Here is a 26,848-nt window from a genome sequence, read left to right as displayed (position 1 = left end):
GTACCGCGATACTAATGAATCATATTCGGTACTATACCGCCTCTAAAAAGTACCGGTGCCCCACACCCCCGTCGTCGTCACGTCGTGACATTGCTGGTTTACAAGCAGACAAGCATGTTAGGTAGCGCACAATCACGGAGTACTTACAAGCAGACAGTGTGTCGACAGAAAAGGGAGAACGGACGCATTTTGGCTTAAAAACTAACGATAAAGGTGAAGCTATAACACTGAAACGCCCTCAGGAAGAGGTGCTTTAAAACATGGCTAACTAGCAAGCGGCTAAAGTCCAGCCGCAGTCTGCAGTGTTGTAGCTACTTCTTAATCACTAATCCTCACCTCCATGGCGACAAATAAAGTATGTTTCTTACAAGTATCATCCCTGCAGGACGAGGAATAGCTAAACATGCTTCACTACACACCGTAGCTCACTGGCATCACAATGTAAACAAACGCAATTGGTGGATCTACACCTGACATCCACTGTAATGATACCAAGTACAAGAGTGTATCTAGTCAATACTACTATGAGTACGTCGATATTTTTTGCATCACAACATCTTCTTTCGTTTAAAAAAATTTATATTATGTTTATAAACTCAGGAAATATGTCCCTGGACACATGAAGACTTTGAATATAACCAATGTATGATCTTGTAACGACTTGGTATCGGATTGTTACCCAAATTTGTGGTAACAGAAGAATAAGTGATTATTACATTTTAACAGAAGTGTAGATAGAACATGTTAAAAGAGAAAGTAAGCAGATATTAACAATAAATAAACAAGTAGATTAATAATTCATTTTCTACCACTTGTCCTTAATAATTTTGACAAAATAATAGAATGGAAAATGACACAATATGTTACTGCATATGTCAGCAGACTTATTAGGAGCCTCTGTTTGCTTACTTACTACTGAAAGAGAAGTTGTCTTGTATGTTCACTATTTTATTTAAGGACAAACTTGCAGTAAGAAACATATGTTCAATGTACCATAAGATTTTTTGATTAAAAAAAAAGCCAATAATGGCATTTTTGTGGTCCCCTTTATTTAGAAAAGTATCGAAAAATACCGAAAAGTATCGAAATACATTTTTGTACTGTTACCAAAATATTGGTATCGGGACAACACTAAAAGAAAGACTCTTCAGTAAAATATTGCACTTACAAAATGTGCATTTATACGCAGGGCCGTAACTAGAATTTGAGAAATACTGAGGTCAAAATTTGGTCCAAGAGAAGCTTTGAAGGCTGAAATCATGGGTTTCATAGAACCATATGAATAATATTATCTTGAGCAAGACAATGAACAATCAATCCACTTTTTTTAATACTATGCCTAAGTTTAGCGAATTAAACTGTTAAAATAATTAAAACATAAGTGTTAAATTTTTACTTCAATTTCAAAGCCAGCATGGATTTCATTCCACAACCTTTTGCTTTGCATTGCAAGTGCTAGTGACACACACCACGAGAGACACTGTAGATTGGGGGAGAAAATCTGTCTTTATATTCTAATCAGATACAGAGCATGACGTGGCCAGGAATACGTTACGGGTAAAATTATATATGAAGCACCTTGTCATACAAAAATGTACATTCCACATGCGGTTCTTCACGAATCGCAAAGCTTTACGCACATGGCATGTTCTGCGTTTGGGACTGCGCGGCACCTGACTGACATGACAACAGTATTATACCGTCAGCGTTTCACAATTTAGTTTTTTCAATTTCGTTTAGGTGAAACAAACATAAATTACGTCGGTATAATCTAATGTTAATGTTATGTTGACAACACATTTGGGATCGGATATGTTTAAAGTAAACGTGGACTTCATTCCGTTATGTTGTTGTCTGGCGGTTTAGGCGCTATGCATTAACCAAAGATCGTGGCAAAGTCCGTTTGCAGTCAGTCATATCATTGTCTTTTTGTCACCTAAAAAAATACAGAGGATGTGACCTCGGTGTCCTCAATGGAAATTAAGGGCATGTTTATACAATATTACAACTTGAGTGAAAAATGTTAAGTAAATTGATTTAGTAGACAACGCCCTCTGAAGGTAGCGCCATTAAACCACTTTCTACTTTGGTTACCATAAAAATACTTAAAATGTGGTTTGGATTAGTGTTGTCCCGATCATAGGCGCCGATCTACATTTCTGCCAGTGGGTGCTCGGACGGGCGGTAAAACTGACGCTACTTTTCTGAGCATGCGCGGTTTTTGCTTGGTGGTGAAGCAGTAACGTGCGGTGAACTAAACACCAGGTGAGGCATAGATACTTTTGGAGGTTTTATTTTTATTTTTTTTACTTAAATTCATATGTCCAGCTCTAATCATTGTTGATTTAGGTTGCATATTAGAGTAACAGGAAAAAGAAGGGAGTTATTCGCTTTCATAAAAAAAAAAATGATATTATGATATGATAAATGGGTAAAAAAAAGTATTTGATAAAGTTGTTATTAAATACTTTTTGGTCCCATTTGCTTTTGACAAAATAAATCAAGTATTGTGAGTGTATCTTACCTTTCTCTATTTGTATCTGAAGCAGCAATAGCTATCCTCCATGAAAACGTACTTTGTATGATCACATTCATTTTGTCTTAAAGTCCAATTTAGAGAAGTATTTAATCTTGGATACAGTATATAATCCTCCATATTGGCAGACACATTCATTTAATGAAATTTCATTCCAAGCAATAAAACAATATATTTGCCCACAAACGCTGGCTTACTCTACTAAAAATGCCATGTTTGTTATAAATTCAGTTAAATTTTTTTTTAAAAAGGCTGGCTTTCGCTGGAGAGACATGAGTCTGCTAACTTGAGAGCCCCCACTTCTCTCTCGCAGAGGTTTTTGCTGCCTCATGGCCTGCCTTTTCCCTGTGGCAAAAAGCACGTGCCCCCTCGCACGCACACGCTCAATACATTTTGTGTGTAGCCGTGGAGGCACTACCTGTGTCTGCCTCACTTCTCGTCTGCTGCGTTATTTTGATCAAGAAACACGGAATGTCCTCCATTTTGACCATGAAAATGATCAAAATATACAGGAACCACACCAAAATCCCATACAAAGCATAGATCAAAAGAGAAATATTAAAACTTGCATCCATCCATTTTCTACCGCTTGTCCCTTTCAGGGTCACGGGGGTTGCTGGAGCCTATCTCAAACCTATTTTATTTTATTACCACGTTTTTGAACATCTCATGGTTAAGCCACGCTTCACTTGCCTCCCCTGACAGCACGTCACTGGTGGTGAGAAAGAATTTGCCATCAATCCTACGTGGGTCCTCTGCATTGTCCGTAGGTGCTCAGAAGCACCCACGGGATCGGCGCCTATTGTCCGGATACCAAAATGTATTTCAATACTTTTCGATACTTTTCTAAATAAAGGGGACCACCAAAAAATCGCATTATTGGCTTTATTTTAACAAAAAATCTTAGGGTACATTACACATATGTTTCTTATTGCAAGTTTGACCTTAAACAAATTAGTGATCATACAAGACAACTTTGTCTTTTATTAGTAAGTAAGCAAACAAAGGCCCCTAATTTAGCTGCTGACATATGCAGTAACATATTGTGTCATTTTCCATTCTATTATTTTGTCAAAGTTATTAAGGACAAGTGGTAGAAAATGAATTACTAATCTACTTGTTCATTTACTGTTAATATATGCTTACTTTCTCTTTTAACATGTTCTATCTACACTTCTGTTAAAATGTAATAATTACTTATTCTTCTGTTGTTTGGATGCTTTACATAAGTTTTGGATGATACCACAAATTTGGGTATCAATCTGATACCAAGTCATAACAGGATCATAAATTGGTCATATTCAAAGTCTGCATGTGTCCAGGGACATATATCCTAAGTTTATAAACATAATATACTTTTTTTTTTTTGACAAAAAAAGATTTTGTGATGCAAAAAAATATTGATGAAATCATAGTTGTCATGTCTTTTGATCATGTTTTTGTTTGGCCATGAGCTGTTTGGTTTTTGGACTCTTTTTGGTTCCTGCTTTTTCACTCCCTTGTTTTGTCACCATAGCAACCATTAGTTTCACCTGTTCCACGTTTGTACTCACACACCTGTCACTAATCATGTCACTGTTATTTAAGCCTGTCTTTTTCTGTTGGTCGTCCTGGCGACATTAACTCTGTTACGCATGCTACGCTTGCTACCATAGTTTATGCTTCATGCCATGCCAAGTAAGTTTCGTTTTTCCATGTCACAGCTAGCGAGTTTTGTTTTATGTCCATAGTTTCTGTCCATGTGTCAGTATTGTTTTCATAGCCACGTTTGTTCTCCGCCTTGTGCGCGCCTTTTGTTTGTTCTTTTCTTAGTGTAAAATTAAATGATGTCCTTACCTTCACGCCATGTCCGCTCCAACTTCTTTGTATCTCGGGAAAAAAAAACCTGCCACAGTCCACGTTATGACAATAGTAGTATCGACTAGATACGCTCCTGTACTTGGTATCATTACAGCGGATGTTAGGTGTAGATCCACTAATGACGTTTGTTTACATTCAGGAACGGCATCAATAGCGGTGACGCCGGTGAGCTACGGTGTGTAGTTAAGCATGTTTAGCTATTCCTCGTCCTGCAGGGATGATACTTGTAAGAAACTTACTTTATTTGTCGCCATGGAGGCAAGGATTAGTGATTTAGAAGTAGCTACAACACTGCTGACTGCGGCTGGACCTTAGCCGCTTGCTAGCTTACCATGTCTTAAAGAAGCTCTTTCTGAGGGCGTTTCAGTGTTATAACTTCACCTTTATTGTTAGTTTTTAAGCCAAAATGCGTCCGTTCTCCTTTTTCTGTCTACACACTGTGTCTGCTTGTAAGTACTCTGTGATTGTGCGCTGGCGAACATGCTCATAAAACCAACTACAACACGATGTGACGACGACGGGGGGGGCTGACCGGTACTTTTTAGAGGTAGTATAGTACCGAATATGATTAATTAGTATCACAGTACTATACCAATACCGGTATACTGTACAACCCTAGTATAATATAATATTCATACATTAACCATTTTCTACACACTGTCATATCCTTACCCGGACTCAGCAAAGTAGGGGTCATAGGTGAAGGAGGTGGGGTTATGAAAGAGAAGCAGTTGGATCGGTTCTCATCCTCTCCAGCCGGGCAGTCTTGTGTTCCGTCACAGAGCATAGACATGGCAACACATGTGCCATCATTGCAGGCAAATTGGTTGGGTCCGCATGTTACTGTAAAAGTTTCAGGACCTTTTAGACATACAATACTGTTGAGCAAATTAAATATAAAATAGCTATTGGTCTTATTATTACACCTTTTCTTGGACAGACCGCTTCGTCTGTTCCAGATGGACAGTCTGGATGTCCGTCACACACTTTCTCTGCAGAGACACACTGGTCACCCGGGCACTGAAATTCAGTTTGTGCGCACACACACCTAAGAAGCAAGCGAGCAGGAGATGATGAAAGACAATTGTTTTGCTTGGGAACAAAACAACAAAGTGAGGCCATCCAAGTTTGACTTGCAAGGTTTTAGTTTGGGCCACCAAAAAATAACGACCCGAATCTAATACATATTCATACTGACCTCTCTCAAGCTCAAACAGCCAATAATGGCATGTCCGCAAGGTTAACTAGTTGCCATTATGCCATATTACAAACGTATTTGCACTAATTTAAGAACTGTATTACTGTATTTACATATTGACTATTTGTGTTTCACGCGTAAAATCGTTGTTTAGCCTGTAGTCCATGGTACATTTTCACTTTGGCCCTGAAGTCAAAAAGTTTGGGCACCCCTGGTCTTAATTTTTTAGTAAGCCTCTTGCACCAACTGAATGGATTAAAAATTGTCAAATGTTTAAATACTCTCCACTAATGAATGATCATGAAAGATAATGACATTTGATGTGCCTTATGATGTTGGCAATGGTTATGAATATGCCACAAGCATTGGCAGCCAATCAGCAGGAGGTACAGGTCAAAATGAAAGTGCTCAATCACTTGCTCCATTAAACCGTCACACTACCATTTGTATAATTAAATCCACAAATTATACATCAAAGTTTAACTTTACACAGTTGTCTTCTTCCTCTGTGTTTTAGTTTACAGATATCTGCTCATCTGCTATATTGCCGCCTACTGGTCACACTTTAGTCAGCACTTATCATAACAAACATATACTGTATGCTGTATGTGCTTAATCATTATTACCAACTTTTTTTTCTGAAAAAAAAAAAGAAAAAGGAAAAAGAATGTTAAATAAAAATAAAAAACTCTAAGAAATCTAAGCCGGAACATGAAACAAAAACAGGCACATGCCAAACCAGTTTGTGTGAGTTTGCACGCTCAGGTTACTCTACATAGCAACTGACGCTGTGGTCAAAGTTAGAATTGCAGAAAAACAAATTTTAGGATAATTAACACTCTACTGCAGTCTGGCGGCTTAAGTGGATAGCGCACCCCCAGAATACTTCACGTTTCACGTGCCAGGGCTACAGATGTCCTATAAGGGCTTTTTTGCCGATATCCGATATTCCGATATGGTCCAACTCTTAATTACCGATTCCGATATCAACCGATACCGATATATACAGTCGTGGAATTAACACATTATTATGCCTAATTCTGTTGTGATGCCCCGCGGGATGCATTAAACATTAACAAGGTTTTCCAAAAATAAATCAACTCAAGTTATGGAAAAAAGTGCCAACATGGCACTGCCAAATTTATTATTGAAGTCACAAAGTGCATTATTTTTTTTAACATGCATCAAAACAGCAGCTTGGAATTTGGGACATGCTCTCCCTGAGATAATCCTGATACCCACTACAACTATGGGAAATACTATACTTTGACTTTCACAAAGTGCATAATTTTTATTTATTTTTTTAAACATGCCTCAAAACAACAGCTACAAAAACAATGAAGGCACACAGCTTCAGTCCAGAGTATACTAGAGTAATAAAGTAAACAATAACATAGTCCTCCTTTAGTGCAAGACTGCCTGGCATACTGTTTAACAGGAAATTATAAACTGGGCTCAATCTGCCCTGCTCTAATGTATTCGTATGAGTAACACAAATGTGCGGCAAGCTAGTGGCGAGTGCTTGAAGTGGCCTAGCAGTCAGCCAGAGCTTCTGAAATGATGCGTTGAGACAGGGCACCTCCGTGCACGCTGCAGAGTGTGAGCCATGCAGGGCAGACTAGCCACACCAAACCCCACCGTAGCTTTTGACATACATGCGTGTGTTGTCCCTGACCACAACGTGGGCTTTCGCCTTGGGGTAGTTTTTGTTTTTTCTCGGCGGAGTCTTTAAGCGACAACTGTGTGGTACTACTTTTTTTCGGTGTTTGTTTTTCATCCATCTTCCGCTTGTATTCATCGTGTACTGTATCTCTTTATGATTCTTGAAGAGGTGGGAGATCAAATTGCTCGTATTAAAGGAAGGCGTCTTGGTTCCTCCTGCATAACCAACGTTTTGCAGTCATTTCCGTCAGAGACACTTTAAAATAATCCCAAACCATAGACATGGTGTCGTTAGTCAGTCACCGAGCTTGCTGGCTTGTTAGCCACGGCTACAGCACCGGCAACAACACATTCTTGTTGTTGTTATGCTCCACTCGCGGCGGTTTGATGACGTCATCAAGCGTCGCCAGTAAACCTCTCATGCTGCAGTCGTGCTGCAACTCTTGTGTTGTGTGTGGGAGAGGGGAGAAGCTTCTGACTAGGAGACGCAACTGCTCTGTACTTCTCCCTGTGTCCGTGTACCGCTCCGTACAGCGGCGTTTTAAAAAGTCATTAATTTAACTTTTTTGAAACCGATACCGATAATTTCCGATATTACATTTTAAAGCATTTATCGGCCGATAATATCGGTCGGACGATAATATCGGTAGGCCGATATTTTCGGACATCTCTAGTCAGGGCCATATGAATAACCTTCCTACTGTATATTTTATGTTATTATTAGTTTTCCTGTGCTTCACTCTCCTCCCCTGACCGCATAAAATAGATTTGATGGATTTGGTTAAAAAAACAAAACATACCCCCTTTCATCGCTGAGGTCTCCACAGTCATCGTGGCCATCACATCGATGGAGGTAGAGAATACAGCGTCCTCCAGCACACAGGAACTCCCCTTTATCACACACCACTCCACAGTCTGCAGCGAGAAATTAATAATTACAACACAGTTTGCTTCATTTGAAGTCAACTTAGGCTTCGGTTACCTCGTTCATCAGAACCGTCAGCGAAGCCACAGTCCAGACGTCCATCACACACACGACTGGATGACAGACATTTTCCGTTCTCACATTGAAATTCCCCCACTGGGCAAAGGGGAACTGGAGTGGGGGGTCCACAGAAGTCCTCATCTGATTGATCAGTACAGTCTGGATGGCCGTCGCAACGCAAAGCCAAGTTCAGACATGGTCCACTGCAAGATGATAGTTGAGTCACTTTAAAAGTTGAGGTCTACAAAGAAGAATGGCTAACATGGACAAATATTTTTCAACAAAATATAGATAGAATCATTGCTAATGTCATTATATAGAGAATGGAGAAGTTGTTGTGTTCTTGCTTTCACGGAAACTTAGCTCCATGACAACATCTCAGACGCAGCCATTCTGGTGGAAAGGATGTTAACATTACGAGCGGACAGAGATACGGGGAGCTCTGGTAAAATGTAAAATGTCTCATCTGTTTTCTAAGGGGATTTATTGGCACATTTTTAACTTTAATTTTTAATGTATTAATGTTTGACTTTTAACCACTGTCTTTATATCTTAAGGAAGCCATTCTATCATATGAGCTGCTACAGATGTTTGTCAGTCATGTCAATTGCAGTTTCTGCTGCTGTTTCTTGAACTGTTTGTGTGTATTACCTCTTTTTTACATTATGCTCTTTGACATTATGCCTCTTCTCAATCCCTAAGGAAACACCTTCTCATTTTTGTAACTAACAGCTAAATGACAATAGAGCTTTACTTGACTTTACTCATATCTGCTAACTACTGAGCTCCACTGAGCAGAAGGACAAACTTCTCATATGTTCTGTTAAAAGTACTGTTTAAGAAAAACACACATTTGATACTTCACTTTGAAGTGAATTAATTAACTCATATTATGTTTTGCATACGGTGAATATTAATATTCATCTAGGAGAAAGCAAACCACCAGTTTAACTAGTATGTAATTCAGTTTGGGCACATAATAACATAGGGCCCTTTAGTACTGACATTTGTGTGTGGATTGGATTAGTTCTCGTGGAAGAAAAGGCAATAAAATTGGACCTTGGTATGCAAAGGTGATGGCCCTATCCGTGAGAAGAGGCTACATGTTTAGCTTGATGTTAACATCTAAGTTACGACTGGCATATGTTCTTTTTTCAGTCACTTACACACAAACATCCCCTTTATGGTCAGGATGCACACACACACACAGACAGGATGTAGAAATATAAAACTGATGGTTTGGCTTCTCCAAGTGAAGAGTGCCTCATTTTTGACTTGACATCCTCCAGGAACTGCAGTCCTGTATAGTGACGCTTGCTTGTAATAAAACAACTTTTGGTTCAGTAAAGCGTCTCCGACGTCTCTTTTAATCCACTCGCACTGCCGTGTCACCCTTCTGTCCGGACGAGGATGACAAGACAAGTTCAAGTAGGAAAAAAACATAAGCAACATATAAAGTTGTGGCCAAAAGTTTACGGACACTAATGAAGGGTACCAATGTACGATTAGTTTGGGGTTGAAGCAGTGGCGATTCCTTTAAGAGTGCAAGGGAAGCTCAGCTTTCCCTAAGATGTCAAAAGAAAATAAAAAGGTCAAATATGTACTTTTGTGTTTACATTTCATTGACTAAATATGCACAAGAAAGCATTCAGCCTTTGTTCGCAATCAGCTACTTTGGCGACAGTTAATGTGACTTTCTGTCATTTATTACCATACCATACCATACCAACTTTATTTATAGTATAAAGCTTTTTAAAAACAACCACAGTTGAAGAACAGAGGGCTGTACACCACAAAGAAATAGAGGGAAAGGACAGACTAAAAAATAACAGAAATCACATTAAACCATGTTTTCCTGCACCAAGCCTGCCTTCTCTGCATCTTGGGGTTTGTCACCAACACTTTGTGACGGAATACTCCAGCCTAACACGAACCCCGCAGAGATTTCGATGGCGAAGAGGCTTGACAGGATTCTTGTGATGATGGCTAAATTGAAGAATAGTTCGGCCTCATTTCAAGCCCTCTCCCACCCATCCCTTTCGTCTGTGGGCCTATCTGGGGACGTCTGGGATCCGTCCCTTGAGGGGGGGGCTATGAGTAGCTGTGCAGCTGGGGAGGCACAGCTACTTCTCACCCCAGTGGGTCTGCAACAGACGCCACCATGCACTCCGGTGGGCCAGCAGACGCCACCATGCACTCCGGTGGGCCAGCAGAGGGCGCCACCATCCTCTCCGGTGGGCCAGCAACGGGCGCCACCATCCTCTCCGGTGGGCCAGCAGCGGGCGCCACCATCCTCTCCGGTGGGCCAGCAGCGGGCGCCACCATCCTCTCTGGTGGGCCAGCAGCGGGCGCCACCATCCTCTCCGGTGGGCCAGCAGAGGGCGCCACCATCCTCTCCGGTGGGACAGCAGAGGGCGCCACCATTATCTCCGGTGGGTCTTCCCACGCCGGCGGACGAGCCGCCTCGCCAATTGCGGCGGCGTTCAACTCGCCGTCGCCACCTGAGTCTTCCCCGCTTGTCGCGGGGACACTTGGCCTGGCGGCCCACCGCCTTGTCCTCCCTCCACCCTCCCGTGACTTTGGACTAGTTTTTTTTTGGAGGGGGGGTTTCTAGAACGTCTGGTATCCGTTATCGGAAGGGAGGCTACTGTCAGGTTTGTCACTGACAGTTGTGTTATGTTTTGGTTTTTCCTCTGTCTTTATTTCCTGTCAGCGCCCTTATTTTGGTTATTTCCTGCTTTTCTCCCTGAGCGCTGTTTCCCCTCAGCTGCGACTGATTGGCACCTGGCCACACCTGGTGTCAATCAGCCGGCTGCTATTTAAACCTGCTTTGTCCTCCAGTCAGGGCTGGAGTATTGTCGCTAATACTTGTCGATGTCATCACTACCTGTCGTGCTAATACTCGTCGATGTCGTTATTTGCGGTAAGCTGTTCCTGTTGGCTGGTTCCTATAGCTATTTACAGTTTGCAGTCTCCCAGCTCCTTGTTTTGTGTTTTCCTGTTAGCCAGATCCTGTTAGCCAGATCCTGTTAGCCAGATCTTGTTAGCCGTTAGCTATTTCCAGTTTTTCTGTTTTCTGGTTCCTGTTTTCAGTTTGCCTGTTCCTAGTTCCTGGTTTGTGTTTTTTCCTTATTGTGGACATTAAATCATGTTTTCCTGCAACAAGCCTGCCTTCTCTGCATCTTGGGGTTCGTCACCAACACTTTGTGACAGAATTATCCAATTCCTTTCAAACTACGCCCCCTTTAAGCCACGCCCCTGTACTGAAGCAAAATGTATCCCCCCCACGTCTGAAATTCCAATTCTGTCCCTGTGTCAGTGAATATCCCAGATCATAATACACTGGATCAACCGTAACTGGACTGTTTATTTTGTTCAAACAAACAATGGCGGCACGCAGCGACGAGTCGTGTGCTGACATTGATTCTGTTATTGCAACTGTTTTGTCGAATCTAACAAATATTAATTCTTTAAAAAATCAACAGAGAACTTTTCGCACTGTCGTTATCCAATATGTCGGCTGTTCTGTTTTGGATTTCCCAGCGTCGCTCTCTCTCATCAGCGTCACGAGTTGATTTCGATGTGAGTGGTTGAAGTAGCACGTCATTCAAGATAACGGACAAGTGGTTCATCCAATCACATACAATGATTTTTTTACAAAGCCCCGTGTCACGGCCAGGGCGCATTAGAATGCGTCCTCATCCTTGCGCTCTTGTCGCACCTCGGGACACGCCGAGGGCCGCGCACTTCCAGGGACGCGCCGTGCGCGTCTCCGCCCTGCAGCAGCCGCCAGCTGCAATAATTTACCAGCAATCAGCACACCTGCCTGTAATGAAGGAGCTGCCTTCATAAGCTTGGACAACCTGGCATGCCGGCGCCGGAATATAGTCTTCTGTTCGCGTACAATAAGCCACGTCCTGCTTGATGCAATCCTGCTCTCTCTGTCTGTTTTCCCTTCAGTGTTTCATTGTCGTGTCATCCTACTGCAGACCTCCGTTCCCGTGTTTGACGTTGCTGTGTGTCTCGTCATTCCTCGTCGTCGTTCCCCTGCTCCTCGGACTGCCCTTGGATCTCGACCTCCCGCTTGGACACGGATCTTGTCTCTTCGCTCCTGTCCTGGATCATCTGCCTGCCCAACGGACTGTCTTCCTGCCTTGTTCCTCCTCTCGCCCAACACAACACTAGGCACACTACAGCTAATCACACACATAGCCCCACACCACATACACTTTTGAATCTAGTTCACACTCCATTTTCTTAGTTATATTACTATTGTTTGATTATTATATATATGGTTAATATATTTAATAAATCTATGGAGCTACATTGCTCTCTAGTGTCTGTTGCCGTCACCTTCCCCTGCAAACCTTAACACCCCGCCTTCTGAGCTACATCTCCTATTGAGAAGTCCCAGATCCTTGTGTGGAGCTCAGCGAACTACAAGGATCTGGCGAGAGTCAGGTTAGGCTTTAGAGGCCAAAAAGCCAAAACTAGTTTTTGCTTTTGTTAACATATTTTTGCATTTTTGACTACAATTGTATGTGATAAAAGGAAAAATAGGTATTATATTATTGATAATGTTACATTGTCTTGGATTGTTGTATTTGTATCTTGTTAAATTGTTCACAAATAGGTTTGGTAATAAAAAACAATATTTACCTAAAATATTTGATTTAATTTTAATCATGATCAACAAATTAGACACAATATCACAAAACCATTCAATGGTCTTGATCATGACTTGCTTCATTTAGAAAGTCCTGCTCTGACAATGGCAATGTAAATCATTTGAAATATGATCCTCAAAATATTCAAGGCCAGAGTACTGGTATCAGCAACAATAGTACTGGCCCTCAATTTACAGCAATGCATTGGTTTTCTAATCCGTTCCAAAAAGTCAGACGAAAACCAAATTGTATGAAACTGGAGCAATTTGTCCCATAAGAAATAAAGTGAATCCAACTAACGCATTCCAGACACCCAAAACACATTTTACAAAAAAATACAAGGAAAGTACCTTTGTACTTAGCTAAAAGTTTGAATTCGACATAGTTTCTTACCTTCTTTATCAAAGTGCACGTACTCGCAACTTTCTTTGGTCTCGTGGTAGAATATTTTGCAATCATACGCAGTATAATTAAGTACTGTACAGAGACTGAATAACTAGCACGTGGATTCTTTGTTTGGACACTAAGTTGGGTAGAATAATAAGTGGGCATATGGACCAGTTTGTTACAGACAACATTAAGCTGAAGGATGACTCAGACAGTTAACTGAGGCAAAAAAGTGAATCTTATGAAAAGTGAGTTGCATGAAAACCACTGTACTTGGCATTGGATCAATATCAACATTTCCAGTATCTGTTGTAACTGTAGTATTTGGCGGAATTTCTTTAAATACTAATCTGGGCAGCACGGTGGAAGAGGGGTTTTCGCGTCTGCCTCACAATACGAAGGTCCTGAGCAGTCCTGGGTCCAATCCCGGGCTCTGGATCTTTCTGTGTGGAGTTTGCATGTTCTCCCCGTGACTGCGTGGGTTCCCTCCGGGTACTCCGGCTTCCTCCCACCTCCAAAGACATGCACCTGGGGATAGGTTGATTGGCAACACTAAATGGGCCCTAGTGTGTGAATGTGAGTGTGAATGTTGTCTGTCTATCTGTGTTGGCCCTGTGATGAGGTGGCGACTTGTCCAGGGTGTACCCCGCCTTCCGCCCGATTGTAGCTGAGATAGGCTCCAGCGCCCCCCCCCCCCACCTCCCCGACCCCGAAGGGATTAAGCAGTAGGAAATGGATGGATGGATGGACTAATCTGTCATTATTTGTGATGTGAGTTTGGTCTTACCCGGGTGTACTGGCACAGCGGAATTGTTCTGGAGAGCACGTGAATGGACAAATTTCATCGGAGCCATCGCTGCAGTCATCTTCATTGTCACACACCCACTGAGAGGGGATGCAGCGCCCACTTGCACAGGAAAACTCTGATTCCAAACACGATGGGGCAGGAGGAGGGCAAGCCACGCCATCACACTGCCACTCACCATCCTCACAAGAACTAAATGATTACAAGCAGAAAGTCAGCTGGTTTATCTCAACAACAACAACAACACAAGACACATAATTTAGTTTTAACTAAAGGTGTGAACTGACCAGTTCTGGCAGTGTTGAGTGATTGTAGTTCCAGGTGGAAACATGGAGTCCTCCCATTCACATGGACACTGATTAGGAACAACGCAGCTTTCACCTGCAGGGTAAAAACAACAAAAGTAATTTTTAAAATGGTACAGCACCTCAAAAAAGAGAAGCAGTGCCCTTTCCACACTTTGCAAAAGCGGACATGGAGGCCTGCTGACCTCAACTGAGGATATAATCGGGCGGTGAAAGGAATAAAGCTAAGCCCTTCTCATCCCCACTGACACAACTTCCATGGAAAAAGCAGAGTCTTAGGACAAAAACGCAGACATGTCTATCACTGTCGCTGAGGTTGTCAAAAAAAGGTTCTGAATGTGCCTTGGTTGACACATCTCTTCAACATTGCTTGGAATTCGGAACCAGTACCTCTGTGTTGGAAAACCAAGGTGATGGTCACCCATTTTTAAGAAGGATGACCAGAGGATGTCTAACAACTATACACCTGTAGAGCACTCCTCAGCTTCCCTGGAAAAGTCTATACCAGAGTGGTATAGAGAAGAGTACAGCCTCAGCTACAGGAGGTTATGGTTTTCATTCTGGTCATGGAACACTGGACCAGCTTTATAACCATGCAAGGTTACTGGAGGGTGCATAGGAATTTCCTTAACCTGTCCACATGTGCTTTGTGGACTCGGAAAAGGCAACTGACCTTGTCTCTGAGGGTACAGGACTCGTCACAAACTACTATGTGCCATTCGTTTTTTGTACAACTAGAGCAGGAGTATGGTTCACATTGTCAGTAGTAAGTCGAGCTTGTTCATTGTAAACGTTGGCCACCATAGCTGTTCTGTGTCACCGGTTCTGTTCTTAATTTTCATGGACATATATTCTAGGCGCAGCCAAAGTGTTGCGGTTGTCTAGTTTGTGGGATCTCCTCTTTGCGATTTCGGATACAAATATCAGAGTTCATTTCTACCGCAGGGCGGCTCAACTCACTGTAAGAGTTTGGTCACCTCAAAAGAGTTCAGAGTAAAAATGCTGCTTCTTCCCATTAACCACCAGTTGAGATGGTTGGGGCACGTAGTACAGATTCCTTCTGAAAGGAAGTCCTGGGTTAGACTTCGAACACGATACTTCGACAGGTGTGGATGTCAGGAACAGTACAACTGAATTAGGTTATGGCCCCTCTTTTCAAAAATGGTGCTATGAGGGTGTTTCCAAGCTACATGGGGCTCACACTCCTCACCCTCGCTGGGAAAGTCTATTCCAGAATGTTGGAGAGACAAGTACGACCATTAACAGAACCTCAGCTATAGCAGGTGCAACGTGATTTTCGTTCCCGTTATAGGACAGTGGAACAGCTCTACACTCTTACAAGGCTACTGAAGGGTGCATGGGAGTTTGACCAATCGGTCCAATTGTGCTTTATGGAATTGAAAAAAGCATTTGACCTTGTTCTTACATGCCATTCTGGACCAGTCTGGTTCACTGTAAACATTGCCAAGGCTGCCCTTTGTTCTGTTTATAATGTTAACGGACAGAATTTATGCAGCCAAGGCATTGAGGGTGTCTAGTTTGAGGCTCTTAGGATCACATCTCTGCTATTTGAAGATGATTACTGATGGCATCATCAAGCTGTGACCTCCTACATTTACTGGGGTGGTTTGCGTACTGATTGTAAAGCTTCTGGGATGAAACTCAGCACATCTAAAAATGAGGCAACGGATCTCAGCCAGGAAAAAAGTGGATTGCAGTTTTCAGGCTGGGAGTGAGGTCTTGCACCAAGTGAAGTAGTTCAAGTATCTTGAGATCCTGTTCACAAGTGAGGTAAGGTGGCGCGCATGATAGACAGGCGAATTGGCACAGTCTCAGCAGTAACGTGGTCGTGGTTGTTGTGCTGGACCATGGTGGTGAAGAGAGAGCTAGGCTGAAAGGCAAAGCTCTCAACTATGTTCACAAGCTGTGGGTGGTGACCAAAAGCGCAAGATTGCAGGTAAAGGCGGTGAAATCTCAGGTGGAACTGGAAGAGGTTGCAGGAGACCGGTAAGCTATGCTTTCCTACTGAGACTGCTTCACCCACAACCTGGACCCATATAAACGGAAGAAAATGGATGCATGGATAATTCAGCGACTAATGAATGTCAAAATAAAATAATAGACAGAGTCAGGAGTTTGCTTTTTCTTACACCAGTCCTGGCTGTTCAGTATAAGAAGTTGACAAAGGGCCAATATCAATAAAAGAAAAAACTGGGAAAGTTAGTATCATTAAGGTTTACGTAAAAGAAAGCACCTCACCTCCAAAGTATTCTTGTCACTGTGACCATTATTCATCAAGTTAAGAGTTGGTATACGTTTGCCATTACACATTAGCTTTGTGTGTTGTCAGCTAATAATATAAATTATGCATTTTGGAAAAGTTTAGTTACTAACGCGAGCTGTCATTGAACGTATATTCTATCATACCAACCACATGACTGAAAAGTGTTAGTTGCTTCTCTTGGGTTGATTTTTAGAATGTGCACATACACTGTGTGTATGTGTGTATAAGACAGTGGTGAGTGACAAGCTGAATGTCAAACTAATTCCTAATTTTTATTCAATATAATTAGTAATTGGTAAATTATAGACATTTTAGATGTAAAATATGCAACACAGCGATATTTTTCTATAGCTTGTTTCTGATTAATAAATTGAAGAAATATACGAAAGAAAGATTGAAATCCCACTTTTGAAACGCTAATAAAGCGTTACAATTGTTACATTGATTTAAAATACACTTAAATAGCAAATAATGAGATTTTGGAGATTAACTATAGCTTTACCATAAACTGCCATTTTGGTATATATTCTGGAATAGTCACATGACTGTCACATGGCAACCAATCCTAAATGATTCATATACGTCACTTATGAAGTAAATGTAAACACAAAGAACACATTTTTGTTTTACACATTAAAAACAAGCATGACAATGGTTTCTTATTGTTTAAGAGGAAAAAAGTAACAATATTATTCAAAGAAAGTAATCCTTCTAGTTTGAAAATCGTGTCTCGATCTACCTACATAGAAGTGGTGCTTTTTGTAACATCTTGTCTTACCATGTCGGACAGTACCAGCAGGGCAAAAACATCCCTCCACACAGGAGAAGACGTCACACTGAGAGTGTGGACTCGGCTGTACACTCGGACACGAATGTGAGCAAGCTGGACCGCACGGATCGTACTCTAGTCCATTTTCACACTGCAGGGCTGTGGAAGAATGAAATGCAGTTAGAGAGTGAGGCGACTAAAGTAGCAACCGACAGATGAGTTTGAAAGAGGTCAAAGGTTGGCGTACGACAGAGCTCCTGGGACCTCCAGCGGATGTAGATTCCTCTGCGGTTACACTCCTCAGCGTAGGTGGCGATGGCCGTGCACAGACACTCACAGTCGCCTCCAGAGTCACAGCTATAAGTTAGGAGTGAGAAATCCAAGCACATGTTTTCTTTTTACTTTGTATTACTGCCTGTTTTCCTGTGTGTACTTTGCTTTGCAGGCTGCATTGTTTAGCAGTGGCTGTGGGCACAGCAACAAGGCAGGTGAGCTTCATCTGCAATTCTTGTGATTCATGAACTCTGCATCCACAGCAGGAGGAAGCCAGGGTTTTCCTCTGAGCTCTCTATTCTGTGTTTTTTCTTGGAGCGCGTATCCTGTATTAAAAACTGGTTGTCCTCAAATTTCCTCCAGATAAATTCTAACAAAACGGAAACTCTGATAATTGCTCCTGATAAAAAGATCCCTTGATCAAGAACTCCCTTGGTGATCTGGGTGCATCTGTTAAAAGCAACCTCAGAAACCTTGGGGTTGTGTTTGATCAGTCAATGTCTTTAGAGGGTCACTGCCGTCAACTGACCAAAAACTGTTTTTATCATCTTAGAAATATTTCTAAAGTGAGAAATTTGTTGTCAAAATTGGATCTCGAAATGATCATTCACGCGTTCATTTCGTCTCGTATTGACTATTGCAATTCTCTTTTCACTTTTTTCAACAAGTCAATGCTAAAGAGACTTCAGACTGTACAAAATGAAGCTGCCAGACTTTTGACCGGTACACCCAGAACAGTCCATATTACCCCACTTTATCCAGTCTTCGTTGGCTTCCAGTTAAATTCCGCATTGAGTTTAAAATTTTTGTTCTGACATTCTGTGCATTGCATGGTGGGGCCCCTCAGTACATCACTGACTTGTTATGCCCCTACTCTTCAGGGCGCAGCCTGCGGTCTTCAGGCCAGGGTCTTATAAAGATCCCCAAAACTTGTTTTAAAACCCATGGAGACCTGGCATTCCAGGTTATAGCTCCCAGACTCTGGAACAACTTGCACCAGTCCCTCCGTGATCTTGACTGTGTTGAAACTTTTAAGAAACATTTAAAAACTTCTCTTTTTAGTAAAGCTTTTAGTTAATGCACCTTTTAACTATCAATTTTAATCCACTTTGTATCCTTTTTATGATGTTTCCCCTGTTGTTTTAATTGAATTGTTGTTTTACTTCACCTATGTTTTGTACAGTGTTTTGTGATTTTATCTGTGAAAAGCGCTTTATAAATAAAACGTACTTACTTAGTTACTTACTTTCTCCTTTAATTTATTTGGCGTATTCCCAGACTGCTTTGTTACAGTGTTTTCGTGCGGTCATTGATTTCCTGGCTTTACGCCAACGTTATTTATTTATTGAAGATGAGTGAGGACACTCCACTGGAAAATTTCACATCAAACTACACCTAGACAAGACTTTACAGTAGATATAACCAAGGTAATTTGCATGTATTGCAGCAATGAATTCTCTTATCATGGAAGCACAACAAGTTTAAAATACCATCCAGAAGCAAAACACCTTTTTAAGGAAGCCATTAGCAAGAACGTTACCAGTACATTGTTGGACAACAGGGAAGCAACTTAAACATCTAACGAAATATTAAAACATGAACTTCACATTATTAGCTGGCGAAGAATACCCGTAAACTGTAATTAATCGTGATTAGTCACAATTCAGAAGTGTGATTAATCTGATTCAAAATATTTATCGTTTACAGAAACAGCACTAGTAACAAGACTATTTATCGATGCTAAACATTACAGCAGGCACGTTACAGCAACACACAAATCATTCCAGGTGAAAGTTTCCTAAAGAAAAGTGTTCCTATGTAAGAATACATGTAAAACAGTGCATGCACAATAGTTGACATTTTCACAAAGCTTTACTTGACTTCCTGCTATAAATGATACGATTGTATGCCCACCATGCGTTTGAGTCTGAGGAAACAGCAACTGGACATGACGTCATGTGTCACTCAGAAACACACATACATGTACTGTAGTAATACACACTGTGTAATAATGTTGTTACTCACCCACAAGCATCAAAGACACACCAGTCATAATACTGCTGGAAGGGCACCTCAGGGTGGCAAGGAGAGAAGAGCTCCTGTGTCAAGATGCCACACTTTTTCCTGGCCCAGGGTGTTCTGTAGGCATTTATCTAAGCAAGACATTAAATACTTTTATAAGTTCTCAGTGTTAAAATAGTGCTAATGTGGGAACATTTACTAAATGTGTAAAATACTATTAATGGTCTGATACTCGAAAGAAAAATTCATATACGATCCAAAGCCCAATTGATCAGGACAAGTTAGTGCCCTGCACTTTTTATTATCCAAAAATAATGTAATATATTAAATGGAGACGAGTCAAGCACTGGCAACAAACGAAAAACAGTATGGGGCGCCGAATGTGAAAGTTCAGTCACACTTTTCTAGCAATTATATTTCTCAGATTTAACTCACTTTTCTCTGATTTAACTCACTTTTCTAAGATCTAGCTAATTTTCATCACATTTAAATGTTGACTCTAAATGTTATATTGAAATGTTAAATCTAAACTTAAATCTTAAATCTAAACCTATATGTTAAATCTAAACCTAAAAGTTCAATCTAAATCTAATTCTAAATGTGAGCGCCAAATGTTAAATGTGAGCACTAAATGTTAAATCTAAACCTAAATCTTGAATCTAAATCTAAATCTAAATGTGAGCGCCAAATGTTAAATGTGAGCACTAAATGTTAAATCTAAACCTAAATCTTAAATCTAAACCTAAATCTTAAATCTAAATCTAAATCTAAAATCTATATCTAAATGTGAGTGCTAAATCTTACATTTAAATCTATATCTAAATGAATGAAATAAGCTAAATCTGAGAAAAGTGAGTTCAATCTGAGAAATATATCTGCTAGAAAAGTGTGACTGAACTTTTACATTCGGCACCCCATAAATCGGCTGCTTAAGTTGAAGCCTGTTTCACTTTAGACAGCCTCAAAGCTCATTGATTGGCTCTGTCACTCTGCAGTTTCTTGCTAATGTGACAATAATTGACCGCATGCAGCAGCTTACCAATCAGCAGTCAGATGTGCCGACTGGCAGTTGGATGCAGTTGGAGGGAAGAGTTGGTCTCCCAATAGCAATATAAATCAGGAGCAAATAAAATAAAGAAAAACATCCACTTAAAGGTGGCAATGTTGTTGAAATAAAACTTTGTGGCATAAACACCCAAGCTGTCTAAGAAAATAAGAAAACATATTACACCTTCTATCTATGTGCTTTTTGTTGCAGAGGTTCAATCCTCAGCCAGGACATTCGAGGTAAACATTAAACCAAATCATCATGCAAGCTTGAAAAACCAATGGCGCATTTTTTTTACTCTGTCAATTGTCTTATTTTAAGCAAAAAATACTTGGAAAATGTGTTTCCAATGTATTAATATTACACCAAAAACGTGCAACTAACGCCTTCAAATCGCACCCCTGTGCATAAGCCACATCTGAAATCAAAATTCCATCCCTAAACATCTGGGGCCGTATTTATCAAGCTTCTTAGAATTACTCCTAAGAAGTCTGCTAAGAGTTGACTTAAAGGCCTACTGAAACCCACTACTACCAACCACACAGTCTGATAGTTTATATATCAATGATGAAATCTTATTATTGCAACACATGCCAATACGGCCGGGTTAACTTATAAAGTGCAATTTTAAAATTCCCGCCACACTTCCGGTTGAAAAACTCCTTTGGATATGATTTATGCGCGTGACGTCAGAAAATCTACGGAAGTGGTTGGACCCCATCGGACCCGATAGAAAAACCTCTTGTTTTCTTCGACAAAATTCCACAGTATTCTGGACATCTGTGTTGGTGAATCTTTTGCAATTTGTTTAATGAACAATGGAGGCTGCAAAGAAGAACGTTGTAGGTGGGATCGATCGGTGTCTTAGCGGCTAAGTACAATACTTACAGCAACACAACAAGGACTACTTACTTAGAAGACGCCTAGCCGATGCTTGCCGCCAAACCCACGGATGAAGTCCTTCGTCGCGCCGTTGATCGCTGGAATGCAGGTGAGCATGGCTGTTGATGGGAAGATGAGGGCTGGCTGGCGTAGGTGGAGCGCTAATGTTTTATCATAGTTCTGTGAGGTCCGGTTGCTAAGTTGCTAAATTAGCCTTAGCGTCGTTAGCAACAGCATTGTTAAGCCTTACCAGGCTGACAATTTTTAACCGTGTAGTTACATGTACATGGTTTAATAGTATTGTTGGTCTTCTGTCTATCCTTCCAGTCAGGGGTTTATTTATTTTGTTTCTATCTTCATTTGAGAACGATGCTATCACGTTAGCTCAGTAGCTAAGTGTGTCACCGATGTATTGTCTTGGAGATAAAAGTCACTTTAAATGTCCATTTCGCGTGCTCGACTCTCATTTTCAAGAGGATATAGTATCCGAGGTGGTTTAAAATACAAATCCGTGATACACAATAGAAAAAGGAGAAGAGTACATAGTTCTGTGAGGTCCGGTTGCTAAGTTGCTAAATTAGCCTTAGCGTCGCTAGCAACAGCATAGTTAAGCCTTACCAGGCTGAGAATTTTTAACCGTGTAGTTACATGTACATGGTTTTATAGTATTGTTGGTCTTCTGTCTATCCTTCCAGTCAGGGGTTTATTTATTTTGTTTCTATCTTCATTTGAGAATGATGCTATCACGTTAGCTCAGTAGCTAAGTGTGTCACCGATGTATTGTCTTGGAGATAAAAGTCACTTTAAATGTCCATTTCGCGTGCTCGACTCTCATTTTCAAGAGGATATAGTATCCGAGGTGGTTTAAAATACAAATCCGTGATTCACAATAGAAAAAGGAGAGAGTGTGGAATCCAATGAGCCAGCTTGTACCTAAGTTACGGTCAGAGCGAAAAAAGATACGTCGAATAATGCCTCTCAAGTCCTTCACTGTAACGTTCCTCATCTACGAATCTTTTATCCTCGCTCAAATTAATGGGGTAATCGTCACTTTCTCGGTCCAAATCTCTCTCGCTCCATTGTAAACAATGGGGAATTGTGAGGAATACTAGCTCCTGTGACGTCACGCTACTTCCGGTACAGGCAAGGCTTTTTTTTATCAGCGAGCAAAATTTGCAAACTTTATCGTCGATTTTCTCTACTAAATCCTTTCAGCAAAAATATGGCAATATCGCGAAATGATCAAGTATGACACATAGAATGGATCTGCTATTCCCGTTTAAATTTTAAAAAATCATTTCAGTAGGCCTTTAAGAGTAAATAGATTCTTCGCTGAAAGCTGCACTTAAAAGTTAGTTATCAAGCGTCTTACTCACACTTTCAGCGAAGTGTAGGACTGAATCTTAAGTGTCACACTCAGAGCTGAATTACAACATTACTATGTGCCGTAAACGGAATTTTAGGTGACGTAATTTCTGTGTCCATAGAAATGACCAATCACGGAAGGGAATCCCTTGTCTAAGAATAAAGAAATATCTTAGAAATATTTAAGTGGACAATAGGAGTGTATATTTTGACAATAAACTACAAAATAATACAAAACAAACTAGTCCCCGCCCGCACTCATGCTACCGCTCCCTCTCTTCTCTCGCCCACACACTCACTGACGTCACTCACCTCACACATACGCTACTCTCATAACACTTTCTTTCCAATTCATTAATTAGGCAACTAATTTGAAACTGGTGTGGGTGGCTCTATATATACTAGCCCACTGCAGCCACATGCAGAAATCAACAAGGAATCGAAAATTATTAAATCTGTGACAAAAATAATACCTGCTCTGTCTAAACGATACCGTTTGATCAGCTGCTCATCATCAAACAAAACCAGGACATCCTTCCACTCCCTGAGCGTTCGCACACGTCGCTCTCGCCTCAGTGCCATCCCCTGCTGGCACCTCCTAACCACTTAAGACACCTCTGAAGGTCTCTTAAATATCGTGGAGAGTAGGAGTGACTCTTAGACTTAAGAAAGTTGATAAATAGCTTTTATTCTTAAGTTTGAGAGTAGGACTAAATTTTGCAAATTCTCAGGACTTAAGTGTAAAATGGCACTCTAAGACGCTTGATAAATACGGCCCCTGGACTGTAGCACAGTAGCTAGCTTACAGTACACAGTTGCTTAAATGTGAGTCAACTAGCTTAGTGTGTGTTTCTTCAATGTCATTCTACAGAAGAGAAGAATAATTTGTTTTTTTGTAGCCAATATCAAGCAAAAGTATGTGCATAAAAATAGCTATTTTATAACAAGGAAGAAGAAAAGAAAGTATCGAAATTGGATACAATGCTGCACTATCAGATATCATAAATCTCATAAAGCAGGGGTCACCAACGCGGTGCCCGCGGGCACCAGGTAGCCCGTAAGGACCAGGGGCCGTACTTATCAAGCTTCTTAGAATTACTCCTAAGAAGTCTGCTAAGAGTTGACTTAAGAGTAAATAAATTCTTCGCTGAAAGCTGCACTTAAAAGTTAGTTATCAAGCGTCTTACTCACACTTTCAGCGAAGTGTAGGACTGAATCTTAAGTGTCACACTCAGAGCTGAATTACGACATTACTATGTGCCGTAAACGGAATTTTAGGTGACGTCATTTCTGTGTCCATAGAAATGACCAATCACGGAAGGGAATCCGTTGTCTAAGAATAAAGAAATATCTTGGAAATATTTAAGTGGACAATGGGAGTGTATATTTTGACAATAAACTACAAAATAATACAAAACAAACTAGTCCCCGCCGGCACTCACGCTACCGCTCCCTCTCTTCTATCGCCCACACACTCACTGACGTCACTCACCTCACGGCCACACACATACGCTACTGTCATAACATTTTCTTTCCAATTCATTAATTAGGCAACTAATTTGAAACTGGTGTGGGTGGCTCTATATATAATAGCCCACTGCAGACACATGCAGAAATCAACAAGGAATCGAAAAGTATTAAATCTGTGACAAAAATAATATCCGCTCTGTCTAAACGATACCGTTGGATCAGCTGCTCGTCATCAAAAAAACAAAAAACATTGTTCTGTTCCCTGAACGTTCGCGCACGTCTCTCTCGCCTCAGTGCCATCCCCTGCTGGCAACTCCTAACCACTTAAGACACCTCTGAAGGTCTCTTAAATATCGTGGAGAGTAGGAGTGATTCTTAGACTTAAGAACGTTGATAAAAAGCTTTTATTCTTAAGTTTGAGAGTAGGACTAAATTTCGCAAATTCTCAGGACTTAAGTGTAAAATGGCACTCTAAGAAGCTTGATAAGTACGGCCCCAGATGAGTAGCCCGCTGGCCTGTTCTAAAAATAGCTCAAATAGCAGCACTTAACAGTGAGCTGCCTCTATTTTTTTAAATTTTATTTATTTACTAGCAAGCTGGTCTCGCTTTGCTCGACATTTTTAATTCTAAGAGAGACAAAACTCAAATAGAATTTGAAAATCCAAGAAAATATTTTAAAGACTTGGTCTTCACTAACTGACAAAGAAACAGATAACAGATTTGGTGTCCAGTTCAAAGTGTGACATGATTCATTTAAAAATTTGAGAGTTGATGTTTATATTTTACATGAGTTATTTGTACAAACATGGTGCAAAGTAATTCATGATTTGTTAAAAAATGTTAGTGGCTAGCTAGTTAAAATGGAATGAAAATAGAAGTGATCATTTGAAAATGTTCAATTTGAAAAATGTGCACTTAAAGAAAATATAAAAATAAAGTGTTGCATATTGATATTTATCTGTTTCTATATATATTTATTGTGAGAAATCATTAAGATGATCAGTGTTTCCACAATGATAAATATCATTAATTATTAATAATAACATAGAGTTAAAGGTAAATTGAGCAAATTGGCTATTTCTGGCAATTTATTTAAGTGTGTATCAACCTGGTAGCAAAAGGTTGGGGACCCCTGTCATAGAGTATGTAGCTGTATGATGTATGTGAAGATATGCTTGACTCTAACTCACTGTGCAGGGGTCTCGCAGCTCTTGGTCTGCTACATCAGGGCAGGAGGGGCTGACCTTCCAAGAATTCCCGAAAAGCTCAGCCGTGGATTCCACAATTCCCTGTCGTGTGGTGAAGTCGTTCTCTGTGTCTCCATCAAAGTTACCGCACAGGCCTCCGACCTTCCCCCGCAAGTGTGCTGCCAGGCGTACATAAAGGCGCATACCTGCAAGCAACATTCATTTACACACTGTCTGTGTCTAGATTTTTAGATCTATATGATGATTGGTGAGTCCTACCTCCATCCCACAGCAGAGTGACGCCAAGTCTGGAAGAGAGCGATACGAACATGCCCATCATTTCCAAAGTCAGACCACTCCCACTGTAGGTCTTTGGTAGAATAACTGGCATTCCGTTAACTGTCACTGCTTTACCTAAATGACACAGAGCAGAAGGTGACTTGAAGTAATATAGATTATACTACTACTACACGGGGACGGCATGGCTCGAATGGTAGAGTGGCCGTGCCAGCAACTTGAGAGGTCCTGGTTTGGTCCCAGCTTCCGCCATCCAAGTCATGTCCGTTGTGTCCTTGAGCAAGACACTTCACCCTTGCACCTGGTGGGTCAGGTTAGCGCCTGCATGGAAACCTCCACCATCAATGTGTGATTTTGTGTATGAATGGGTGAATGTAAAAAAAAGCGCTTTCAGTACCTTGAAGGTAGAAAAGCGCTAAGCTTTTGGAGATTAACTATAGCTTTAAGCAAATCCAATTTACCATGTATTTACTACACAAGTCCCTTCAGAATTTTGCTGTGTTTTTTTGTGATTGTTGCGGCCTACAATGCATGAATTTGCGGCAACACACACAGACTTAAAAGTAGACACTAGTGTCTATGCGTCAAAGTCAAGGCCCGCGGGCCAGATCTGGCTGAATCATCTATGGCCCCCGGGACGATATTTGATTAGTATTAGAACCGGCCCGCAGGCCACAGCCACCTGCTGCTGTTTTGCACGCACCAATACTCCATCAGTGTTGGCGCAAGGAATTTAAAAAATGGGGTCCCAGCGATCTTGTTAAGTCATAAAAATGGGGCCCACAGTAAATTTTTGGGGTCCCACTTTTTGTAACCGTTAGAGATGCGCGAATAGGCAATTATTT

General features: G+C 40.9%; 1 protein-coding gene across 2 annotated transcripts in view; it reads right to left on the bottom strand.

Moving 5' to 3' along the window:
• The window catches only part of sspo (SCO-spondin), a 343,053-nt gene that overhangs the window by 220,452 nt on the left and 95,753 nt on the right, over positions 1 to 26,848 (bottom strand). For both annotated transcript variants that reach the window (XM_062021522.1, XM_062021521.1), the window contains 11 exons: positions 25,986 to 26,120; positions 25,710 to 25,912; positions 19,757 to 19,884; positions 17,706 to 17,815; positions 17,468 to 17,617; positions 14,388 to 14,481; positions 14,083 to 14,292; positions 8,239 to 8,444; positions 8,057 to 8,171; positions 5,323 to 5,444; positions 5,069 to 5,239 (listed from right to left, as the gene is read on the bottom strand). In XM_062021522.1, coding sequence (XP_061877506.1) covers positions 5,069 to 5,239; positions 5,323 to 5,444; positions 8,057 to 8,171; positions 8,239 to 8,444; positions 14,083 to 14,292; positions 14,388 to 14,481; positions 17,468 to 17,617; positions 17,706 to 17,815; positions 19,757 to 19,884; positions 25,710 to 25,912; positions 25,986 to 26,120 — 1,644 coding nt within the window. The remainder of the gene's footprint in view (positions 1 to 5,068; positions 5,240 to 5,322; positions 5,445 to 8,056; positions 8,172 to 8,238; positions 8,445 to 14,082; positions 14,293 to 14,387; positions 14,482 to 17,467; positions 17,618 to 17,705; positions 17,816 to 19,756; positions 19,885 to 25,709; positions 25,913 to 25,985; positions 26,121 to 26,848) is intronic.

The sequence above is a fragment of the Entelurus aequoreus genome, linkage group LG15 (assembly GCF_033978785.1).
Source record: "Entelurus aequoreus isolate RoL-2023_Sb linkage group LG15, RoL_Eaeq_v1.1, whole genome shotgun sequence".
Classification (NCBI taxonomy): Eukaryota; Metazoa; Chordata; class Actinopteri; order Syngnathiformes; family Syngnathidae; genus Entelurus; species Entelurus aequoreus.
This window is presented reverse-complemented; position numbering and strand designations above follow the sequence as displayed.